The sequence below is a fragment of the Anomalospiza imberbis genome, chromosome 3 (genome assembly GCF_031753505.1).
Source record: "Anomalospiza imberbis isolate Cuckoo-Finch-1a 21T00152 chromosome 3, ASM3175350v1, whole genome shotgun sequence".
In the NCBI taxonomy this organism is placed as follows: domain Eukaryota; kingdom Metazoa; phylum Chordata; class Aves; order Passeriformes; family Viduidae; genus Anomalospiza; species Anomalospiza imberbis.
In genome coordinates, this window is record NC_089683.1 from 26,854,954 (window position 1) to 26,878,177 (window position 23,224).

The 23,224-nt window shown below is 35.9% G+C and overlaps 1 protein-coding gene across 1 annotated transcript in view; it reads right to left on the reverse strand.

Moving 5' to 3' along the window:
- The window catches only part of EYS (eyes shut homolog), an 809,794-nt gene that overhangs the window by 96,700 nt on the left and 689,870 nt on the right, over nucleotides 1–23,224 (reverse strand). Inside the window, exons 40-41 of the mRNA XM_068183727.1 lie at nucleotides 17,608–17,716; nucleotides 14,526–14,746 (exon numbers count right to left, since the gene is read on the reverse strand). Of these exons, the coding sequence (XP_068039828.1) occupies nucleotides 14,526–14,746; nucleotides 17,608–17,716 (330 nt within the window). The remainder of the gene's footprint in view (nucleotides 1–14,525; nucleotides 14,747–17,607; nucleotides 17,717–23,224) is intronic.

Here is a 23,224-nt window from a genome sequence, read left to right on the forward strand (position 1 = left end):
GTCAGAAGCTGAGTTTTTTCCTCCTCTCTATGAAATTTATTTCTGCAAGATATTGCCAGTAGGAAGATGCTTTTATGAGAAGCAAATTGCTTGAATACGCTACTGGGGGATTTACTTTCTCTGCACCCCTAGTTTTATTTAAATGTCATAAAGAGCTGGCAAAACCGAATTATTACCAGCTCTGCAGAGTCTTCCTTCAGCTCACATCTGTGATCTACTGCTTTTTGTCCAGAGGGGCTTTAGTGCTGGGTCCGTTTCCCCGGCAGGGAGTCAGTGGCACTCAGCTGTAGGTGGCAGCAGCCCACAGCGCTTCTCTCTCAGAGCCTGGTGAAAGCCTAAACCAGCCCAGAGACACGGAGCAGAGTTTCACTCAAGAGGCGGCAGAACAAAATATGGTAATAAGGATTTTTCACAGCCAGGGATTGCAGGATTTTCCTGGCAAGAAAAGCAGTTTATGAAGCACTCGTTTACTTAAGATTTTGTTTGTTGATTTGTTTTTTGGGTCTTTTTCAATTTTGCTTTGCTTTTATTTTTTTTTTTTTCTGCAGAAAAGTGTTATTTTGCATACACAGGCCCTTGGACATAATTTTGTGTATAATTGTATAATCAAATGTCTCCAGAGCATAAAGATGAGATTTGACACAAAAAAAAAAAAAAGTTTCTCATTTTATATTAAATTTTATTTTTGTAAGTTGGAGCATTCTGTGGTGAGTGGCCTTGTGATGCTCTGTTTTTTGGGGCTTGTGGCTCAGGTTGCAGTGTTCTGGTATAAGGAAAGCTAATTGCACATGAACCTGGCTTTGCAGTGTTACTTGATAGAAATAAATATGCAATCAGTGTCAAGGATATGAAAAATACACGTATGTTGCCCAAGTTATCATCAAGTCTAGCTTACTGAAAGTACTTGTCAATTTAAATATCTAGGAATTAGGAACTGCCCAATCCATACTAAAAACAGCCCAGCCAAAAATATGGGCAAAAGCATACTGATGAAAAAAATATATATGCATGTATACCAATTTGCCCATGAATACACCTTATAAACATATTTTCTCCTATATACATATTATAAAGATATAATAATACCCAACTGGTTTTGCCACTACTCAAATATTTACCCATAAAAAATTGATGGTTTAAGTATATTAGAAGGCAGATAAAAAAAAATATGTCCATTTCAAATTCCATTTTTTACATATTCTGCACCTAGCAAGATTAGTTCTTAACCACAAATACTATCTTGCTCATATTAAATCACATCATTTTGCTATCAAAGTACAAAACAAACATCCTCTCATTCTAAAACTGAGTGTTATAACTCTACATCTGCTCTTAAATCACCACCCTAGCTTTAAAAATTTGATTGAACACAAACAAGCAACTGTCCATAAATAAAGTGTCTGGATATTGAATCCTGCTCCATCTCAGTATTGACTGTTGCCTTGCAGTAGCTTCTATGTAAAACATGCTCTCCTACAGATGGAATTCACTCGTCCTTGCTATTAAGTGAATCACAGCAGGACCCAGAGAGCATTTGCTGAAGCTGAAAACTGACGTTAGAATTCAGCCTTGAATTTTGAGCTGGCATAACTACCACCTTATAAATCTGGATGCTGAGTCTCAACACTTGCAAAGCTAATAAAATAAACTCCTGATTGCTTTGTCTTTTTCATTGCAGTTTAGGTATACATACTAAAGTTGCATATCAATGTTGAAAATGTTTGTCCACTCAAAGACTTTTAATGCCCAACAATTAAATAGGTATCTGTGAAACAGTTTGTCTACCTCATTGCCCTTTAAAGCAGGGAAATAGTAATGATACTTAAAGACTGCAGCAGGATTTTAAATATGAGTGGCTACTTTTAACTTACTGCATATTTATATATTGCATTCTGGCTCTATCATCCCTGAAACAGTGACAAAGCAACAAGCTGTTTACTGTGTCCTGTGTCCCACTTCAGCTGTGCTTCACGGTTTAAGTGAATCTTAAGTAGGCAAATTTCACCCCAGGGAAGATGAGAGTATAAGAATTGTACTGACTGAATCAGAAACCTAGAGAAAGCATCAGGAAAAGGAAATTGTTTGTAACTCTTTTTCTGTGTATTTTCCAAGCTGGGGAGTGGGGGCATTTAGACCTTCTGCCTAATTTACAGGTTTGGTATTAATCACCAGGGAGGATTTTTTGTTGTTGTTGTTTTTTTTTAAATACCATTTTTTGGATAACAGGAGAATATGTTTCTATTAGGCATAACCTGAGAAGAAAAAAGAATGTATTAAATTAACAGCTCTAAATGTATCATAAAATTTGGAGTAAAACCACCTTATGAACTGTGTGCCTGAAGGAGATTCCAACCATTTGGCAAATTTTCACTTAAATTTCTCCATGAAATCTACTTGAGGAAAAGCTAAAAAGAGTTTAAAAAAGGTAATCCCCTTTACAATACACAATTTATTTGTTAATGGTTCTTAACTGCAAATGATTTTCTGTTCAATTTACCCTAGGTTTTTCTAAACAGTTTGTTCTCTTCACTACATTAGTATTTTTTTCCAGGTAGTGACGCTGATCCATGTAACAATATCCTGAATACTAATGAATGCAAAGAAGAAAAAGTCTGGCTTGCACAAAATGATAACATGATGAAAATGAGCTTAGTGTGAATTTTGGGATTTAAATCAATCTCTGAATATTTTGGTAAGATGTGATGTCCATAATTAATCCCTGAAGGTATCCAGAAAAGTGCTTAAGTCTGGGCTAATGACTACCATGCTTAGGTTCCAACCAAGAAATATAATGCACTATTTCTGGAAATGGTTTACAGAATGGAAAAATGAATGAATTATTGGGAAAATCTGACAACTGAAATATAATCATGCTATACTAACACATTATGTTCTACTGCAAAAAATAATAATTAATGGATATTATTCAGGCTACAGATAGTAGTCTTCATGTTTTGTTTTAAGACTTGTGCTCAAAATGATAACCATTTGTAACTCAAACCCCCTTGCTGTGAAGAATTTGTTTAGATTGAACACCTCTGTTATTGATGATATACCATTCTCTAGCTTATTTCTGTGTATTTTCCTTTGTCTTTTCCAGACCTCATGATATGAATAATCCAGAAAAAAAAAATAAAGCTGTGAATGGGAGCCAGCAGTGTGGCCAGGCAGCCAAAAAGGCCAATAGCATCCTGATCTGGATCAGCAACAATGTGGCCAGCAGGACCAGGACAGTGATTTTCCCCCTGTACTTGGCACTGGTGAAGCTGCACCTTGAGTGCTCTGCTCAGTTCTGGGACCCTCCCTCTATACAAGAAGGACATTGAGGTGCTGGAGTATGTCCAGAGAAGGACAACTGAGCTGGTGAAGAATTGGTCTAGAGAGTAAATCACAGGAAGACCAGCTGTGGTAGCTGGGGTTGCTGATCCTGGCGAAATGAAGGCTCAGGGAAACCTTATTCCTCCTTACAGCTTCCTAAAGGAGGCTGTGGTCTGGTCGGGGTCAGGCTCATCTTACAGGTAGCAAGTGACAAGATGAGATGGCCTTAAGCTATGTCAGAAGAGTTTCAAGTTGGACGTCAGGAAGAATTTCTTCACTGAATAAAAAGGTGGTTAAGCACTAGAATAGACAGCCCAGGGAAGTGGTAGAGCCACCACCTCTATCACCTCTATTTCAGGAAATAACTGCAGATGGCACTTAGTTCAATGATCTAGTTGACAAGGTGGATATTGGTCAAAGGTTTGACAAGATGATATTGGAGGTCTTTTCCAACCTTACTTATTCTATGATTCTAATTGCTAAGATTGTCACTGAGAAATATAGAAAAAAAAAAGTATTTTATTTGCAGGACAGCACTCACGCATCTTGAATAAACACTGTTCATTTATATTCAATTGATAGAATTCACTCCCAATGTACTCCAGTTAATGTGTATTTTTGGGATTTTACCTATTTTTTCAGTGTCTTTGTCTTTGCAATTGGGGTGAGATACGAAATTTAAAAAATCACCCTTAGCACCCTCACCAAAAATATATTGTAAACCCCAAAAGTATAATGAAGACAGGATGATTTTGGAGAATGGAACAATACATACAGCACAGCTATAGTCAGCATATAATTTGTTTGAGTGCATACATAGCCACATGTGTTTGTATCTGTGTTTTCATACAGATATATATCACACACTTCACAAATTCCTCATGATTACAGCAAGCTCATGACATGGTGATTCAATAATAAAACTTCACATTCTATTAATAGCTTCAAAGGCTGTTTGGAAACAGAAAAGTGATGTCATGACCAGAGCTTCTGAAACTGAAGGCTTATACATCCCTCTGCAATCCTGAGAAAATTTGCTGGGGAATGTAGAAAGAGAAGTCTAATGTAAAGAACCGTCACTGAAATGATAATTGTGGTCCAAGTCGATGATGAGTGCTGAACCAGAACAGAGGTGACTCATCCACACTTAGTGCACATGAGGGTTCCTGAATGTTCCTGCCAGCAAAGCGAGCCTTGCTGCTGAACTCCTCCTCAGTTCCCAGCAGCTGGTTGTACTTGGCCAGACGCTCGGAAGATCACGGAGCACCAGTTTTGATCTGACCAGTGCAGAGACCCACTACTAGATCAGTAAAGAAAGTGTCTGCTCTCTCTCCAGAACGATGATTCACCATCACACCCCAGCCAATGGACTGGGCCAGCTTGCCTGTGGAGCCCTTATGACTGGCAGTTTGAAAACTTCTGCCTCTGAGTAACTGGCTTCCATCTGGGATTTTCGCCTTGCGGGATCCCTGAGGTGCTTACTCCCACTGGAATTTTTTAGAACCTGATTTCATGTCTATTACAACATATTCATGAATGTGAAAACCTGCTAGCACATATGTGTCCTTTTCAGTACACAGCAAAGCAAAGTATCCATTAAAGTACTGAAGTATTCTAGGTACAGACATGAGTAGGATGTCCAAAAACTCATATGACAATCACATCATATATATGAAATATATATCCCATATTATCATCATGGTAATGAAATCAGCTTTCAAGGTGCAGTGGTGTAGTGATTTTTATTGTTCCACAGCTACTATACCACAATGCTAGATGTCTCCACTAATTATGGAGGAAACTAATGACCCAGGCCTTGTTCTGACCTCTTCTACTGTGAAGTAACCTGAGAGAGGTCCTGGTAAAAGACAAAAGGATTTTTGTTGTTCTAGGGTCCTTTTACCTTCATATTTCCAAAGATACATATTTCAGAAAACCAGTCTTCAAAAGTGGTTGTTTCATACATATTTTTTATCTAAGACAGTTTTTCCTGAAGAGGGATATACTAATTTTCTAGCAGGACACCCAGTAATTCTTAAATCTCTGTATATTTTGAGAATAAAATAACGTATTGATCTTCTATGTTCCCCTTCACTTCAAAGTAATACACAACTTCAGTAAGTCTTCCCCCCCCCAAAAAAAAAAAAAGGGTCCCTTCTTCACAACATGCAAGAAGACTATTATACTAATATATAACCAGATATAACTGGATAACTGGAGCCCATTGTGAGGAAGGAGGAAGGCAGTATATGCACCTTGGGTATTGGCCCATTCCAATGGGCTCCGAGAAAAAAGTGATTTACTAGTGGGGTAACCTTTGCCTTTGAATCGTCAGCTGGACACTTATGGATCTTTTGGCAGAATGTCTCCTCTAATTCTGTCTTTCTCCTTCCTAAAAGTTGTCCTTTACCTAGGTTTGGCTACTTAAAAGACACCTAATCTAAATTCATTATATGCATGAAGCATGTAATTCTCATGACTACCACGGTACCAATATTTATATTTGTCTTTTCAGATGATCACAAAGTTGGCTTGTTTTATTAAATCAAAAAAACATGGTTTGCCATTAAAAAAAAAAAACCCAAACAAACAATTTTTATATTTCTAAAAGGAAAAGTTAAATAAGTGCTTTCTGAGAAAGAAATAAAGTACAAAACCAAATCTGGTGTCATGATAACATTCTATATCAAGATGATACTCCATATCCAGACTTCTCAAATTCTGTTTGAATACTAAGCATGTTCCTCGAAGCTTACAAAATACCAAAGGCAAAGAAAGCTTCTCTAAAGCATAATCAAAACCTGTTCTGTTATGGAACCTTTGATAAACCTCATTGTTTTCTTTCAGTGATAAGCTCCCAAACAAGGTTTCAGAACAATGAAGTTCTGCCGCTGTGCTACCTTTGAAGCCCCCTGGCTTCGCCTGCCTGGCAGAGGCACAGTCAGCAGCGGGGGACACTCCCCTGTGTCTTGTGGCAGATTTTGGGAGGGTGGGATTAGGAGCTGCGTGATGGACAAGGCACCAGGGAGGGGTGGCATTGGAGGAGGGGCAGGAGAGCTCAGGGTGGAACCATTGGGAGAAAATGGGGGGTGAAGGGGCAAACCATTACAGAACTGTTACAAAGATATAAATACACAATACAACAAAGTTCTCACCTGTTCAACCTCCATCAACTACACTAGTGGTTCCCTGTCTGTAATTTTCAGTACCTGAAGTGTAGAAGTCTATAACTAGTAAGTAGGTCTGCATGTTAGGTCAGCAGCAAAGGAAGAAATGTTCTGACATATATTACAGATACTGCAGATTATCTGGTGGTTTGACCACTTTCCTGTGTGTTTCAATATATAAACTTTTTGCTTAATTTTTTCCCCTTAATATCCAACCTAAATCTCCCCTGCTGCAACCTGAGGCCATTTCCTCTAGTTCTGTCACTTATTAATTGGGAGAAGAAGGAAACACTCACCTTGTTGCAACCTACTTTCTGGTTACTGTACAGAGCAATAACATCCCCGCTGAGACTAGTTTTCTCAAGGCTGGACAACTCCACCTCCACTGCCCTTCTCTGGACACACTCCAGCACCTCAGAGTCTTTCTTATAAGGAGGGCTCAAAAATGCACACAGGATTTGAGATGCGGCTTCACCAATACTGAGTACAGGGGGACAATCACTGCCCTGGTCCTGCTGGCCACACTATTGTTGATACAGGCCAGGATGCCATTGGCCTTCTTGGCCACCTGGGCACACACTTACTCATGTTCATCTGCTGTCAACCGGCATTCCCAGGCATCCCTCTTCTGGGCAGCTTTCCATCCATTCTGCTCCAAGCCTGGAGCTCTGCATGGGGTTGTTGTGACCCAAGTGTTGGACCTGACTCTTGGTGTTATTGAACCTCACAAAATTTGCCTTGGCCCATTGATCCAGCCTGTCCAGGTGCCTTCGCACAGTCTTCCTGACTTCAACAGATCAACACTCCCACCCAGCTTGAAGATGACTGTGAATTTACTGAGGATGCACACCATCACCTCATCCAGATCATCAATACAGATATTAAACAGCACCGGGCCCAACACTGAGTCTTGGGGAGCCTCACTAGTGACTGGCTGACAACTGGGTGTAACTCAGTCTCTCACCACCACTCTCTGAGACTGGGTTTTCAGAAAAATTTATACTGAAAGGATTATCTATGTGGAATTTTGGAAAACCATTACTACAATGAATATGATACTCTAGTTAGTTTTCATACATATACTACATGATGCACCTTATAGCCAGCAGTCTGAGCTCTACTATTTGTCAGGATTCAGAGTGAAATGAAATTCTTCCTAAGAATCTGCACACTACTTCTACTCACAATTGGAGAAATTTATATGAATAGTGCTTTGAATATTTCTACTTATGCTTAAACATCTCACTTACCTTGGAAAAGTATTCCATTAATTTTGCTGCTATGTTGTATTTTGAAGCTTCAAACTAGACATCCCTTTTGGAATTAAAGCTATCAGAAATGCTGATTTGGTTGTGCTGAAATTCACAGAAATAATGCTACATAGAATTTCTAGGCATTCATCCAAAACATTCCAAGATGACTGGTATAATAATGGCATTTACTGGTATTTCAATATCCCTACTAAAATTTTAGCAATGGTAGCTTCTCTGATTTAAGTAAAATTCAATAGAGATGATCTATAACATGGTGTGTAAAAAATTTTGTGCACAGGCTGCACATTATCTAAAGAGTCAGGAATTTGAAGCCCTATATATTTTTGATTCTTGATTTTCTTACGTGCACTTTTTTCAGTGTGTCACTTTTCACAATAATCAGATACTAAATCTGTGGATCTGAGAACATAAAAATTTTATTTTCCCATAAACGTTTTTAACAAAATCACTACAATACCGCCTAAATTAGAAGCAGAATGCTTTATGGTTTGAATATCACTTTTTCTAATTTGCTTGTTTTTATTGTTTTTCAATTGCCAGAATTTGTTATTCCCACAATATTTCTAAGATAAAATTATGTTCTGAAGCAAACAAATTAAAAAGAGAGTACCTCATTTTGATCACTAGTAAAGAAGTTCCATATTTTAAAAATGCTTATTTGAAAAGAATATCAGTTCAATACTAGTATATCCAACAAAATTTATGATTCTATATTTTGCTGTGTTCCTATTAATTATCATCATAAAATTCCCTGAAGTCTCACAGATGTTTTGTTCAAAATCTAAAACATCACTTAATTTGGTCAGCTTAATGGAACATGGCTTTGATTTCTTTGTCAAATCTTTCCTCCCTACTACTATTATCTGAGGAATATAATGCCCAAGAAATTAAATATGATAAAATGGGAATCTATTTCTGATGCCATGAGTGAGACACATCTTGTTAAATTAATTCAGTCTTGAAACATATATCCTAACAAAATTGTAGATTAGAACAAGTAACTGTCTAATCTTCAAGGGCTAGAAGGCATTAAAATTTAGTTTTCTGTTCTTATTTAAGAAAATATAATGTAGGAGAAATACAGATTTTATCCAGAAAAAAATTGTGCAGAGTTTTTATAAGGGACTTAAGCCAAATTAATTCCTTCTACCAGAAAGATCAGCCAAGGTAAATGATTTTTCTACCTGTTAACATTTAGTGTTAGGAAAATTAGATTTTTTTTTTGCTTATTTGACTTTCTTGTGAGAATATGATGCAACAAACACACATCCAACAGGATTTTTGGTCATTATGGAATTATCTTTCAGCCTCCTCAATACTATTTTTTTTTCCTTCTAAGAATGGCATTAATTTTTCCAAAGATTATGAGAAATCTAAAAGGATGAACAATCTCTCTTCCAGAAAAAAGAAACAGCTTGGAAATAAATTTAAATTAATTATTTTCTTCTTTAAAATCAAATTTTAAGTAAGTAATAGAAAAAGGCAATAGATTTCCAAAAATTAATCTCTTTCATAAGTACCAAACTCCCCCTAAAATATCTAATCTCATAAAAAGAGCAGGACCCCAAAAAATCAAGTCTCCCAGCTAGTCTTCCAAAATAATGGCATGTGTAAGCATGAATTATCATCATCACCATCATCATCATCACCACATCCATTTCTGGAGTTGTAAAATGTGAGTATCTTTGGTATTGAGAGATCTGCCTAGAAAGCACCCCTTTAAAAGGAAGCAGGTTATCTTCTTCATACAAATCAGCACGCATAAGTGCATTTGTTGCATTTGTTGCAATTTCTGAAAAGTTGTGAGGGTAAACAACCCCCATCTGGAAATTTTCTTCATTTGAACATCAACTAAGATGAATTTTAATCCCTTGGTTTATCTTTTTGCAAAACCTGAATATGGTGGAACTTGAAGTATTAATTCTGAACTTGATATGGATGTTAAATAAGATTTAGATTGGTAAAAACCCCAAAAAACTGATATTCTAGATAATATGTTGGCCTGAGTCTTTTAGTCTACAAAATGCACCTATAAAATGTCTCTTGATATATGATAAATTTTGTTATTTATGACTAGCTGGTACGTTTTGTACCCCAAAACACCTACTTCTAAAGCAGTGAGAGAAAATCCATGAGCAATCCTAAAAATTTGACCTGCCATACTCTTGCTAGTTTCGGAGAAATGCTTCAGTGTTCCTTAGTTTGAAGGAACCTGCGTATTCTAGGGTAACAATTCTATCTTTAGGTCAAAAACCACAAAAAACTGGTTTTGCAAGTTGGAAGCAGACTGCATCTCTGTGCTAAAAATGTGAGAAAATAATTAATAAAGGCATACAAACTTATCTTTAGATTAATACTTTCAGCTGAAACCTACCATAACATATAGTTTTGGCTTATAGACACAAGCAAGCATAAAGGCATTTTTGGCACATGGCTGGGAAAGGATCACCAAGACTAGCCTTTGAAATGAAAAAGGAGATGTAAAAAATTTTGAAAAGAACATTTTAGTGTCTCTAAGGTCTACAGTTAAAGGTCTTTCTTTTTTCACCTAAAAATTCATATTCATCATTACTCTTTCTACTGTTTAATTAATATTCAAGATATATACTAAAAGGACATCACAAAATTTGTTAATTTACTTCATCTAGTCTCCTCAGCATCTACATCATGAAATAATCTGTCACTTAACCAAGTTCAACCATAAAATTATCTTGTACTTACCTAACCTTGAACTCATTCTAACCTAACCTTGAACTCATTCTCTATTTTTTTTTCTAAAAGATATAATTGTTATCAGATGAACTTTAGAAAACATGAAAAGAGTTTGGATGAACATTTTCATTTAGTGATCTGTTCTTAAAGGCTAAAGAGGAATTGCATGATTTCCCAGAATGCAGAAAACAGACAATTTCTGAAGTATGTTTTAAAATATGTATTTTTCTATTTATAGCTAAAAAGGTACTATTCAAATGAGACCTACATGTCTAAGAAGGTGTCTCTTATATTGTCAGGAGATGAAAATTGAAAATTTAAATTCCTTTTATATTTTTGCTGATTACAGCATACATGGCAGTCAAAATCTGAAGATAAGTGTCTCTCTATTGAAATTTATTGCTAATTGAGTTTGATTTTTCAGTCTTGGTTAATTGATTAACATTAATGGACCCATCTGCTGCATCAATACATGGGGAATAACAACAGCACAAATAATCACTGTGAGAATAGTTTGAGACATTGCAAACATGATTGTGGGAGCAATTAACTTTGAGATTTTATTCTACACTATAAAAGCTAAGCTTGTGTATGTTCGCATTTTTTGAGTCTTTATAAAATTTAAAACAAATGCATTAATCAACTGCTACTAGTGTAGTGGCTGACATAATTGTCAAATCATTGGTGAGGTAATTTTGTGAGTTTATTTCCCACACACAGATGTGTCTTCTTAATTAACACTAAGCTTGGTTTGCAACATCTGGCTCATAAGATCAGGGGGCCACACAGAATATTAAGAGCTTCCTAGGTTAATCTTTCCATGCCCATTTCAAACACATCCAAATCCAATGAGCTTTGAATTCCATAGAACTATGTGGCATCAAACCCTTAAATTTACGAAATAGCCATTTTCCCCCTCTGAAATTAATCTGGAATTCTACCTTAACATAAAGTTAAAGTGCTGTAAAAGAGCTAGGGAACTTGAAAAAGCGTTTTTTAAAGGAGTAGAGTATTTGCATAGTTAGACTATTTTGGTTTTTAATATCATACATAATGACTATGTAAAGAATTAAAAATTTAGATTTCTACTGAAATATTCATCTGATGCACCATATGTTTAAATACTTTTGAAACCAATGGTTTTTGTTCTATTGTGCAGGCTTTGGCTGGGATAGAGTTAATAGTCTACATATTAGCTGGCTGGTGTGCGGCTGTGTTTTACATTTGTGCTGAACACTGGGTTGATAACAGTCAATGCCTTTCTGCTCCTCACCCCACCACACCAGTGCAGAGGCTGGGGCAGCACAAGGAGTTGGAAGGAGACACAGCCAGGACAGCTGACCCCAGGTGACCCAAATGATATCCCAGACCATATGGAATCATGCTCAGGGTATGAAACAGAAGGTAAGAAAGAGGAAGCGGGGCACATTTGGAGTTACATTATCTGCCTTCCCAAGTCACCATTACACATGCAGAAGCTCTGTTTTTCTGTCACCATTGCCCTGCCTAGAAAACTTAGAGCTGTGTCTGGGCCTTGTTCCTCTTTCTGAACTTGATCCTGATCCCCTGCCCGTGGACTGATGTCCCAGTCCTGCCTCAGCATGTCACTATACCCAGGGATATCCCCAGTGCCCAAGGGCTGGGTCTGTCCTGATGCCCTGCCTGATGCGAAGTCCTGTCCTGACAAACATCAGGGAAGGACCTGACATAACCAATGACCAGAACAGAGGGTCAGCTGCACCCTAAAATTTTGCATCTGAAAACTAGGTAAATTCTAATCCCTGTCCTCTTCTACTAAAATTACAAAGAATTTGTTTCCTTTCAAATAAATTTCTTTTACATAATCATTGTAATTAATAGGCTGAACACTACAGTAGTACTTTTTTTACTCTAATGATGGGAAAAGGCAAGTAAATTTATTTTAAGAACAATTGCAAAAAATGTTTCTTACAAAATACATCTTTCTATACTCAGCAATATGACTTGATAAACTCCAGTCTTCCTTAAAAATACATGGCAGAGATATTTGCTATGTAATACTTCAGAGATATTTGCTATGTAATAATTTGCTATGTAAGATTTTCAGAAGCAAACCTAGTAACTTGTTGCCAAGCACCCGGAGAATTAAATGCAAGGAAAAATATATATTTTTTTAAATTTTTGCCATTAAGCAGTATAATGGAAACACCTGGCAAAAATCTTGCTATGACATCAGATAGTTGCCTCATCACTCATGTGTGAATCCCATCAGGTCCCATGGATATATGTCCAGTTGATTTAAAAACTCTCTAATCTGATTCTTGTCCACCAAGTTTAAATCTTCCTTTCTTCTGACTTTCTCCTACAGGAGAGGAATAGGATTCCTGGAGACCAGTTTTCCATAAAGACTAAGGCAAAGAAGGTACTTCAGTCTTTCCTTAATCCTTTGTCATCAGAATTTTTCCCCATTTGGCAGCAACCTTACATTTTCCTAGGTCTTAATTTCGCTGCTGATATCCTTTTAGAAGCCTTTGGTTTTGCCCTGCGTGTCCCTGCCAGATTAATCTCCAGATGGGCTTTGGCTTGTTCCATATCTCTGGAGCTGGATTTTTTTCTCTGTACTCTGCCCAGATCACCGGGCCATGCTTCTATCTCTTTTATACTTCCTTTTAATGTTTGAGTTTTGTCAGAGGCATCTTATTAATCTATTCAGGCTTGCTGACTGTTGATTTCCTGCTTATTAGAATGAATCATTCTTGGATTTGGAGCCTTGAAAATTAGTTGGCTGTTGTAGAAAATCAGGAAAACTGTGCTATTGCATAGCCACTTATCCCTGGTTTGCACATGCCCAGTCTTCCATGACGCCTCTGGGCAGAAGAGAAGTGACCTATTTCAAAACAAAAGCATTTCTGAAAAGGGCCCAGGCCAGCAGCTGGAAAGCAGAAAGTCAGGAAACAAATCCAATCCTCATGAATTATTCAGGACACAAATTCAAATGAAACAGTATTCCATAATGGCAGCTGACAGGCCAAGCAGTAGAATGACAGAGATTCAGTAAACACCAACAGAGAAAAACCAAATTCATTACTCCAAAGTACACACTCAGTTTCAGCAGACTGGTAGGCAAATTGTATGTTTTCATAAAACTGCCTTGCTTTCATTTGTGCTCGAGTCAAACAAGACTTGGAGATCAAAGACCTGCTTCGTGTTCTTCGTGTGTTCATATCAATCAAGAGAGGCAGAGAAGTCCCTCAAAAATTTATTCAAGATCTCCTCAATCTAAGAAACACACAGTGGCCCAGAACATCAAAAGAACTTTAAACTGTTCTGTTCAGTATTTGCCTTGAAGTATAATTTCTTTTTATTTTTTTTTTTAATTTGGCAGCTAGTTTACAAATTCTATCATTTCTAAACAGAAAGGTGTTTCTAAATGCTGAGTTCCTTAGCTAATAATCAAGTTGCTGTGGCTTAAAAAGTTACTGTGCTCCTACTGAACCATCATTCAACTGAACCATCATCCTCTGTTCTTTTAACTCATGTCTCTTTCAGACTCCATTTCCTCTTTCAGCAAGATGCACCTTAGCTTTCAAAGGTTCTTTGCCAATATCTTTTCACATATGCTGAAGGTGAACAAGAAAGTCACTTCTTAGTGTTTCCATAGCATGGCGATGAACATTTGCAGCCAGGAGCACACTATGAAGGTGTGTGAGGGTACATGACTGAGTAAGATACTGAGTTGTTAGGAAAAAGAGGCACACCTCTTATGTGTCTTCTGTCCAAACTGTCTATAGAAAGGTTCAGATTTAGTCTTGTAGCAGTACTGATCTGGTTGGTTGTTTGCAATGGAATTCTGGCTTCAACAAAATATATATCCTCTGTGGCCAATGTCATTATATTTTTATCATTTTTAATGCAAGCAAATAAAGTGTAACATCTCTCTGGCTGGCATGAAGATGTCACATTTTCTATTTGAATTTATCAGGAAAAAAGATTGGTAATTATTTCATTACAGAGACATTTATAGTAATTTTTCATCAAGAATGAATGATAAAATGGGTAAAGAAATAGGTCTTACCTAGTGCAGGTCCCACCATTGTGACATGGATGATAATCACATATTGGAACATTGCAGTTCTCAACATTCCTTCCTTCAAGAGCCTCATCTATGATGAACAACTCTTTGTGGTTAACTTGAAAATCCCTAATGCATCCTTTATAGCCATATATCTGCCCAGCACATCGATGAACCTCCTCATGAACAGGAACCTTTCCAAGGAAGATTGATCCAAAGTTGATCTGCAGAAACAAAAAGAGACTCATCAGAAAAAATGTGATTTGTGATGTTATTGTTAACAATGACAGAATAATAGGTACTGATAAAGCAAATAATCATTACTTGAAGATGGCCAAAAACTCTGATACTTTCTGAAGCAATTATTTTTAAAAAATGTTCTTCTCTTTTTTTTTTTTTTAATAATCCTTACAAAGAGGGGGGTTTAATGTGTTTTCATATTTTCAAATAAATAAGACAACATACATCCCTTGAAATACAAATTGGAACTCCCAGCCCTAACCACAGTGAACATGGTAAATTTTTTACATCTATTCCCTCATCCTATATGATGAGTTGGACATTCACAGCTGAAGTTTGGTGCAGGAACACAGGAGAAGCTGTAGACTTGAAGACATTTCCTTTAGGACCTGGGACCTATGGGATCCCAAGATAAGGGGAATACAGAAAAAATATTTTCGTTTTTTTAATGAGTGACAGAAAACAGACTGCTATACTGAAGCCCACATGAGAAAAAAAAAGGAAATTTTCAAATTTCCAAAAACCTAAAACATCGTTATAAAGCTGCAAAGAAACAATCACAACTTTTTCACACAGGGTCTGACCAAATTATATTAGTATTCACTACGGTAATTCCTCTGTTGCCTGACCTAGGATTCAAGCCCTTAATCATCACATATAAATGATCTGTGACTCATTTAACACACTGAATTCCACTCCTTAAGCTAATTCCTGAGTTTCTGGAATTCTGACATGGGACTTCATAATTCCTAAGTTCATGTGCTAAGTGCCTGCCAATTCTTAGGAATTGAAAAAAAAATTATACTTGTATCACACAGTGATGCATTTATTTGTTCAATACCATTAGTCCAGAAAGAGGGTGGCACCTAGCCCACCCAAGTCAAGAAGGAATAAACCAATGGAATCAGAAATTATCACAGCATACGTAAAAAATGTGAGGTGGTAACTTACAGTGAAGAGGCCCCTCATTATCATATTCAGACACCTGTAAAGAAGTAGACACAGGAGGAAAACATCCCATTGATTTGTCTGGAATTCACACATCCATATGATTTTTGCTTTGCTGTTTCCAGTATTACTTTTGTCAGTTCTGAAGCTATGTTGCTGACAATTTCAAGTGAAATTTTGTGATACAATGAATGTGAATACTGCCAGATATTCTTCTATTTAGCCTTTCATTCTGAAAGGAAAAACACCTACTTCTTTTAGAGCATGGATAAAATTAAATCAGATTTTTCATACCAAAGGAATTCAAAGACATTGGCTCTGCACTTGAATTCATTTCAGATCACTTGACTTTAGACATTGGCTCTGCACTTGTTGAATTCATTTCAGATCACTTGACTTTATCCCCTTTCAAACAAAGCTATGAAACACCGCAGTGATACAAAAGATTTGGAAGTAGTATTTGCAAACATTTTCTCTCTGCTTGTGAATCTCTTTCAAGAATTAAGCAAAGCATTGGACTGCATTATAAAGTGCCTGTGATTAATAATGGTGTTTTTAACACTGCTAGCAGCACAATCTCCTTTATTATTTGGCTTATTTTACAAAAGCACTAACCTTGGGGGCAGATCCAGTGTATCACAGAACAACTTCAGTAGTCTTTGCTCAGTTTCTAATATCACTGGATTTTATCATAATGTATTTGATGTTCAAGCTCATGTTACTACACCATAATGCACATTCTTTCTATAAAGGTCCTGTTCTGAATTTAACTGACTTAACCAAAATATATTTTAAGGAGGCACAAAGAAAGAATTCCTGTAAGTCTTGTTAATAACATAAAAGGCTTAATATAGCATTATATCAATAACTTATGTAATACTCATGTTTAACTTTTCAAATATTTATTTGAAAACATCCTTCTTCACTTTGAACCCGAGTGGTAAAAGGGATTATCTTGGGCAATAATGGGAAGATATTCATTAGTCCTCTTAGAGATAAGAAATGTCTTTTTTTTCTTTGATTGTGCATTTTGTAAATAGAGGTTCTGGGAGATCTGTAAAGTGTAATAGTTATGAGGATTTGACGTTCATACTACATACCACACAAGGGAAGAAATTCATTCACAAACCAGCAGTGCCTGCTGTGAGATGCACATCAAGATTAGCTTCTCTACAGATAACTGTCCTGTCTTCTAGTGAACACACTTATAAAGCGAGCTGTCAATCACAGTTCAAATTCTTGTCTAAAAATATTAAAAAATGCTTCATGCAGAAATAATCTTGCAATGAGAGAATGCATAGCAAAGGCAATAAAATGAAGACAAAGAATAACTGAAAAATTCAAGATTTGGGAAAGCTGGCCTCTTGTCCATTCAGAATGAGTGTTTTGATACCAGTTTCAAAATGGAGACAGATATTTTTACAATATTATTCAGCAGCCACGTCCTAGCAAAAATACTGACACCAAATTAAATCACTGGTGATTCATAACTGTCCTCCACTAGACAGTGTGGCTTGCAACTAAAAAGTAACTAGAATTACTGCTTAATAATATCTTAATTGTTTCTAATAACCCCTTGGACTTAGGTAAATGATGCAGCTAATATATGCTTTTCTAACTCTCATAGCATCCATGTCATTTTTATGGACTTTGTGCGGCAGGAATAGAGGCTTCAGATTCAAATAAACTAAGAAATTAATGGATATGTTGTGGTTGCTGGATGCAAAAAGAACTGTTAGAAAGAAAGGAAGTAATATAATGATATCTGAAGGGGAATTATATTTCCTCCTTTAGGAGAAGATAGAATATACCTATTCTCCTTTGAAAATAACTGTAGTGCATATGTTGATGAAATGTTCAAAGCAAATAGCTGCCTTTTGATGTTTTGCAGGCTCACCTGAGATGCTCGATGTGAGAAGGAAAGTCTGTGCTGTACAGGAGGGTTTCCGTCCGCAGCCACTTCAATCATGCAGCGACCTTCAGGACTGTCCACAGGCAACATGTAGCTGTAAGGAAACAGAAGATCCCATTGCTGCTTATACTGTTGGTCATGGAGTATTCAAATCTCACATGGCAAAGGTAAGGTGAAAGAGATGTTCATACTTCCTTCAAGTATTAAAATGTTTGGAAACTACTAATTCCAGCTTCATGACTCTACCCAGGAGGCAAATAATGTAAGTTTCATCTACTAATGTCCCTCTTCTGTTGCTTTCTTGCTATTCTTTACTAGTGTTTGAAATATATACAGAGAAAAGAAGAAAAAAATCTTTAAATATTTAAGTGGGTATTGATAAATTTTAAGTGCTAACTGTGGTTGACATACAGTCTCCTTAGTACAGAGGATTGTTGGACAAGTGACATCAACGTTGAATGATATTGAACAGCCTGGGTTGAAATTTCTTTTCCCTGACCTACAGAGAGAACAAAAATAGAATAAGAAATGAAAGGCTTAGAGGCATACCTCTGAGCAGAAAAATTACACTGCGATGTAATTTTTCTCAGTAGTAGTTATCACTACTTGGAAAGGGTGTTAGTGCAAACTCTGGTATCGAGCTTCAGAGATAAAGAAGAATGTAAGGTTAAGGGAATTTATGAAGTAAATACTAGTGAACATTCAATAAAACACTGAGAATTTCAGCCATGTCACCATAATTAGGTTTCCGGGATATGGCTTCTAACAACGTTATATTTTTATGTAATATTTCACAAATGCTACACAACCAACTTTTAAAAAGTTTCTGAAAAAAAAATTAATATATTTATATGGAATACCAAATTTTCCATTTCTTTTAGCTGAATAAATGGTAAAGGACAATAACAGGAATCTCATAAATTGTTTTTTGTTGGGAGAGATGAATTTTTATGTTATGCCACACACATATGAAAGAGTTAAAATATTTTAAAGCCCATTATGATCTATACTTTAGAAGCATTACTAATCATAGAAATTACTTCAGTATTGATAAGGACAAATTTACTCCTGGAGAAAACACATCAAGATGTACCATAGTCTCAAATGGTACCTTTTTATATATCACCACATGGTTGGTTTTATGCAGCTGCCATGGCATGATTTATTCCAGGTTATGCCTTGAGTTTTGTGTTTCTGCTTCTGTTTCTAAAGTCTTAATATTTCATCTTTCTCTCTGTAGATTCATTATGAAATTCAGAGTCTCAGTTTTCACCTCTGAAGTTGCTGGGAACATTGTATTGACATAAATGGATATAGTATTGTACAGTATAGGCCCCTAATGAATATTTAGAAATTCACTGCAGTGATTTCTGAGTGAGTAACACAAAACCAGTGCATTTACTAACTCACCTTATTGCCAGAACATCCACATCTGCAGCTGATGCTCGTATATTAATAAATCCCACCTTTCCGATGGTTATATCACTGCTGGTTCACAGCTAAATCAGTCAAAACTAATTCATTGACATTTCACTGTACTCCAATGCATGGAGTTGAAATGTGCTAAATTATTTCTACCTTGTAAGTATGCAACACTTCTCTCATTTTTTAATCTTTCTTTAAAAGTCTGAGATATTTGAAAGGCATTTTTTATTATCATCTTCTGAAATGTGATCTAGACCCCTAGACTACTCAAATGAGTTTGAAAAATATTCATTTTTATTACTAATTTTAGGTTTAAAAGGCTCATGTTGTTAAAGGTATTTTGAATTGCATTCCTTCTTGAAAAGTCTAAAGTTAGCATCATATTTTGATTTTAAATATAGGGAGCCAGAAACAGTGCCTGCTGTTTTGAAGACAATCTGATTTGCACAATTTCATTATAAATAATGAATTCAGTAAACAGAAGTTTCTCCTTAATAAACAATGGGTATATTGACAGATAGTTGGTAATTTCCTTTTTAGGTACTTGAAATAAGGACAATTTTGGAGAAAATGTTTCCAGTGTTGTGTTTTCCAACCAATTCTTAAAATATAAAATATTCTTTGAATTTGATTTATTATTCCTATTCATATTTCAGTTGCTGGGAATTATCTCAGTAAGTCAGAATGTATAAAGATAACATTCTCAGATAAGAGAAAATCAGGTCATTTACGATTCTCTCTTGGGGGAAACAAACTCATAGCCTTTCCTTGATGCTTTCTGCTCTGAGTGGATACTATAGTAGAGACCTAACATACTCATAGCAAAGCCTACTATGCACCTGCCTTATTCCTGCTTTTCAGAAAGTTTTCTGAAGTTTGCATGTTTTTGTTCTAAATAACCTCTTATACCATATGTTACAATGGTCTAGCCCACAAGGAACAAAAGTTTAATTGAAGTGGTAAAATTAATTAAGAGGTCTGTGTCAGCATGACTATCTTCAAGCAATTAGCCACCCATTTAGCATTGCAAACCTCCATTGCAAATGCCTGGTGTACACACATTCTCACTGTTTTGTACACGTATCTAAAGGAAAAAAGTGGAAGATTAAACATAGGTGCAACTAAAATAAGCCTTAAAGACTGCTTGATACTGACAAGTTCTTTACTTTAGGAATCTTTATTTAGACAAGCTCAAGTATCATAAATTCATTTAGATAATGACACAGTCATTCCTACTTAGGCATACCTGGTAATCCAGTCTATCTTTAAATAAATATGTGAGAATAAAAGAAAATCCAAATAAAACCCCTCAATATCCATAAACAGCAGCTTATTATACAGTGATTTTGATCATTAGATCTTAACTTCACAAAGATATAGAGGTGTTTCGCTTTTTTTCTAACATGAAGCAATGAAATCTCAAAGAGCAGAACAGATTTGTTTGATGTCAGCCAATAGATTTGTGACTGAGTTGTGAGAATAAAACCACAGGCTACATGCAGAAACCTACTGCCCTGTATTCTGGAGTGCATGCTAGGAATGCACTTCATATCACCACTGTTTTCTTCAGCATTTGCTTCTTTCTCTGTAAAGATTTCCAATGAATTAATACTTGAAATTTTTATCTGTCTTGTCATAGGATGGAAAACCTGTCATTTGAAATGTGAACAAAATTGATATTTTTCATGATTATATTACCACAAAATTAGGACTGTTCGAATTTGCTAGATTACTTAAATATGCCTAAAATGGCTTTTAGAAAGAGACAGACCATGGAAAATCATAGTCCAAAAGACAGATTTCTTAGAATATTATAAACATTTGAAAAAAATAGCAAATAAACCATAAATGCTGTCTCAGTCTTTATTAAACCATTTAAACCTAAAAAGTGCTACAACATGGACACATGCAAAATATAATCATATTAGTTTTTTAAAAAAATGATGGAAAAAAGAAGGGACTTAAAATATTCTGCCACAGAAATTACTTGAACTAAAATACCATTAATGTTGCTCTATAACCTGGTTATAGTTTTCTTATAATCTATGTTTAAATCTGTCTTAATCTTGCAATTGAATAAATGCAGTTGTATTATTTCATGCACCTCACAGAAGACTGAAATTCATTAGAAAAGAGAAAATGAAAATGATGATTTATTCTCTTGACATTTTTTCTTTATTTTTCTAATTAACCTCATATTATGAGATACTGACCTCACATTAAGAACACCTGAGATGAAAATGGCTAATCACTGACATCTTTAAATTTTGAAGTATTTTTAGTTCAGTGGTGCTTTTCCACTCTAGATGCTGAAGGCATTTCAGTCCATCTGCCTTGCATCTCAGTGGCATATTCTGGCTGCACTTAAAGCCAGTATATTTTTCCCTCCAGAGACAGCGACAGGAGAGAATGCAATATGATTCCTGTTGCAGGATAATTCTGTCAGGCAGCAGAATTGTGATTCATTCACATCACGCTCATAATGATATAAAAAGGATTCACAAGGAAGTAAAGAATTGGGTGTGTGAGAAGTAGTTATAGGAAATGTGTATATGTGGAGGACATATGGGCAAGGTTATGCACAGTGATCTTAACAGGTCTGGAGCCAGGTGAAGCCCAGCCTGTTCATAAGATATAGGCCTGATGAATTCAAATATTTATTTCCACAAATTTGAAATGAGATGTTCAGCCTTCTTATTTGCTCTAGGCTTAGAAAATATTGATTATTTTTCATAGTTGCTGTGGATTTTATATAAAGTTAACAAGAATTACAAAGGATTTACTGTTTTTTTACAACAGACTCATGAACCTCAACAGGTGCAAAACAGTAGTTTTAGACTGTGTCGTTAATACCTTCATGTTGATTAATTATGTGCATGAACACTGGATTTCTAACAAAGTACAATGTGTACCTCACACACTCATGACACAAATGTGAATATTAGGTAGTGGATTACTTTAGGTCTGGAACTGGTAGTCAAAGAAATCCTCTTAAGCTACCTAAGATTGGGGCACCTCTGAATGAAATGTTACCTGGTATGATCTTGCTCAAGTAAATGTTTTACCTTAAATTATCATGGACTACTTCAGCTGGAAATCAAATCATACTTTTTTTCCTTTCTAGCTAGTCACCAGGTGGCACTAAAGGAGCACAGTAGAAAGCATGAATGCAAAATCTCTACTAATGTCTCTTCCAATAATGGGAAAGACTGACTTAAGGTCTAATTGATAGCATGATTGCTTCAGCTTCCACTTATATCAAAGGAAACATAGTAAAATACCGTAAACTGATTACATATTTGACAGTATGGATGAGAATAGGTCCAGGGACTGGAACTTCTGGAAGACTTTTAACTGCTTTCATGCATTATAACTACACAATGTAATAATGTAAAAATGGTGCATTCATGGTTATGTAAACATATTAAGAAAGTTTAGTTTATAGAAATTACATTTTCTATATAATGCTCAAGGTGCAGCCATATTTCTAACAGATTAAGGAGAAGCATAGCAAAATTAAAGCGTCATATCAGCAGGTATAAACAACCCCCGGCATTACAAAGAGAACCTTTGTTTTTATCAAGGCTAAATAATCATGGTAAGACTGTTTCTGAACAATGACCTTACACTGCTAGCAGAGCAGGGTTTCTGGTCTTCTGAAAAATTATTAGAAACTAGCTACACCACTGTCCATTTTATAATGCCACGATAGAGGACTGCATTTAGAACTACTTGCTATTTTTCTCCCTACAATCTAAAAAATGCTAGTCCAGCTTAACAGACCACAAAAATCCCTTTACTAAAAAAGTATTGCTATTAAAGACATAAAATAAAAGGGTCCTGAAAAACACTGAAATAGCGGCTTCATTTACACCCTTGATTTACCAGAGCAGTTGTCAAGGGAACACCTAACCAACTGTCAAGTATTACAGGTGATTTTTCAAGACTGGTGATTTTACTTTTGACTGAGCATATTCAATTTACAAGCATGAAAATATGTATTGTGCCTTGCAGTTTTAGTAATCTCTTCATACTTTTCCAAAATCCTTTCACTTACTACCTTTTTTCCTCTTAAAAATATATGTCTAAAAATTCCATTGCATTAAAAACCATACCATCACTTCCCAAAAATTAACTTCAGCATACTTCTTCCACGGAAATGTTGTCATGTCTCTTT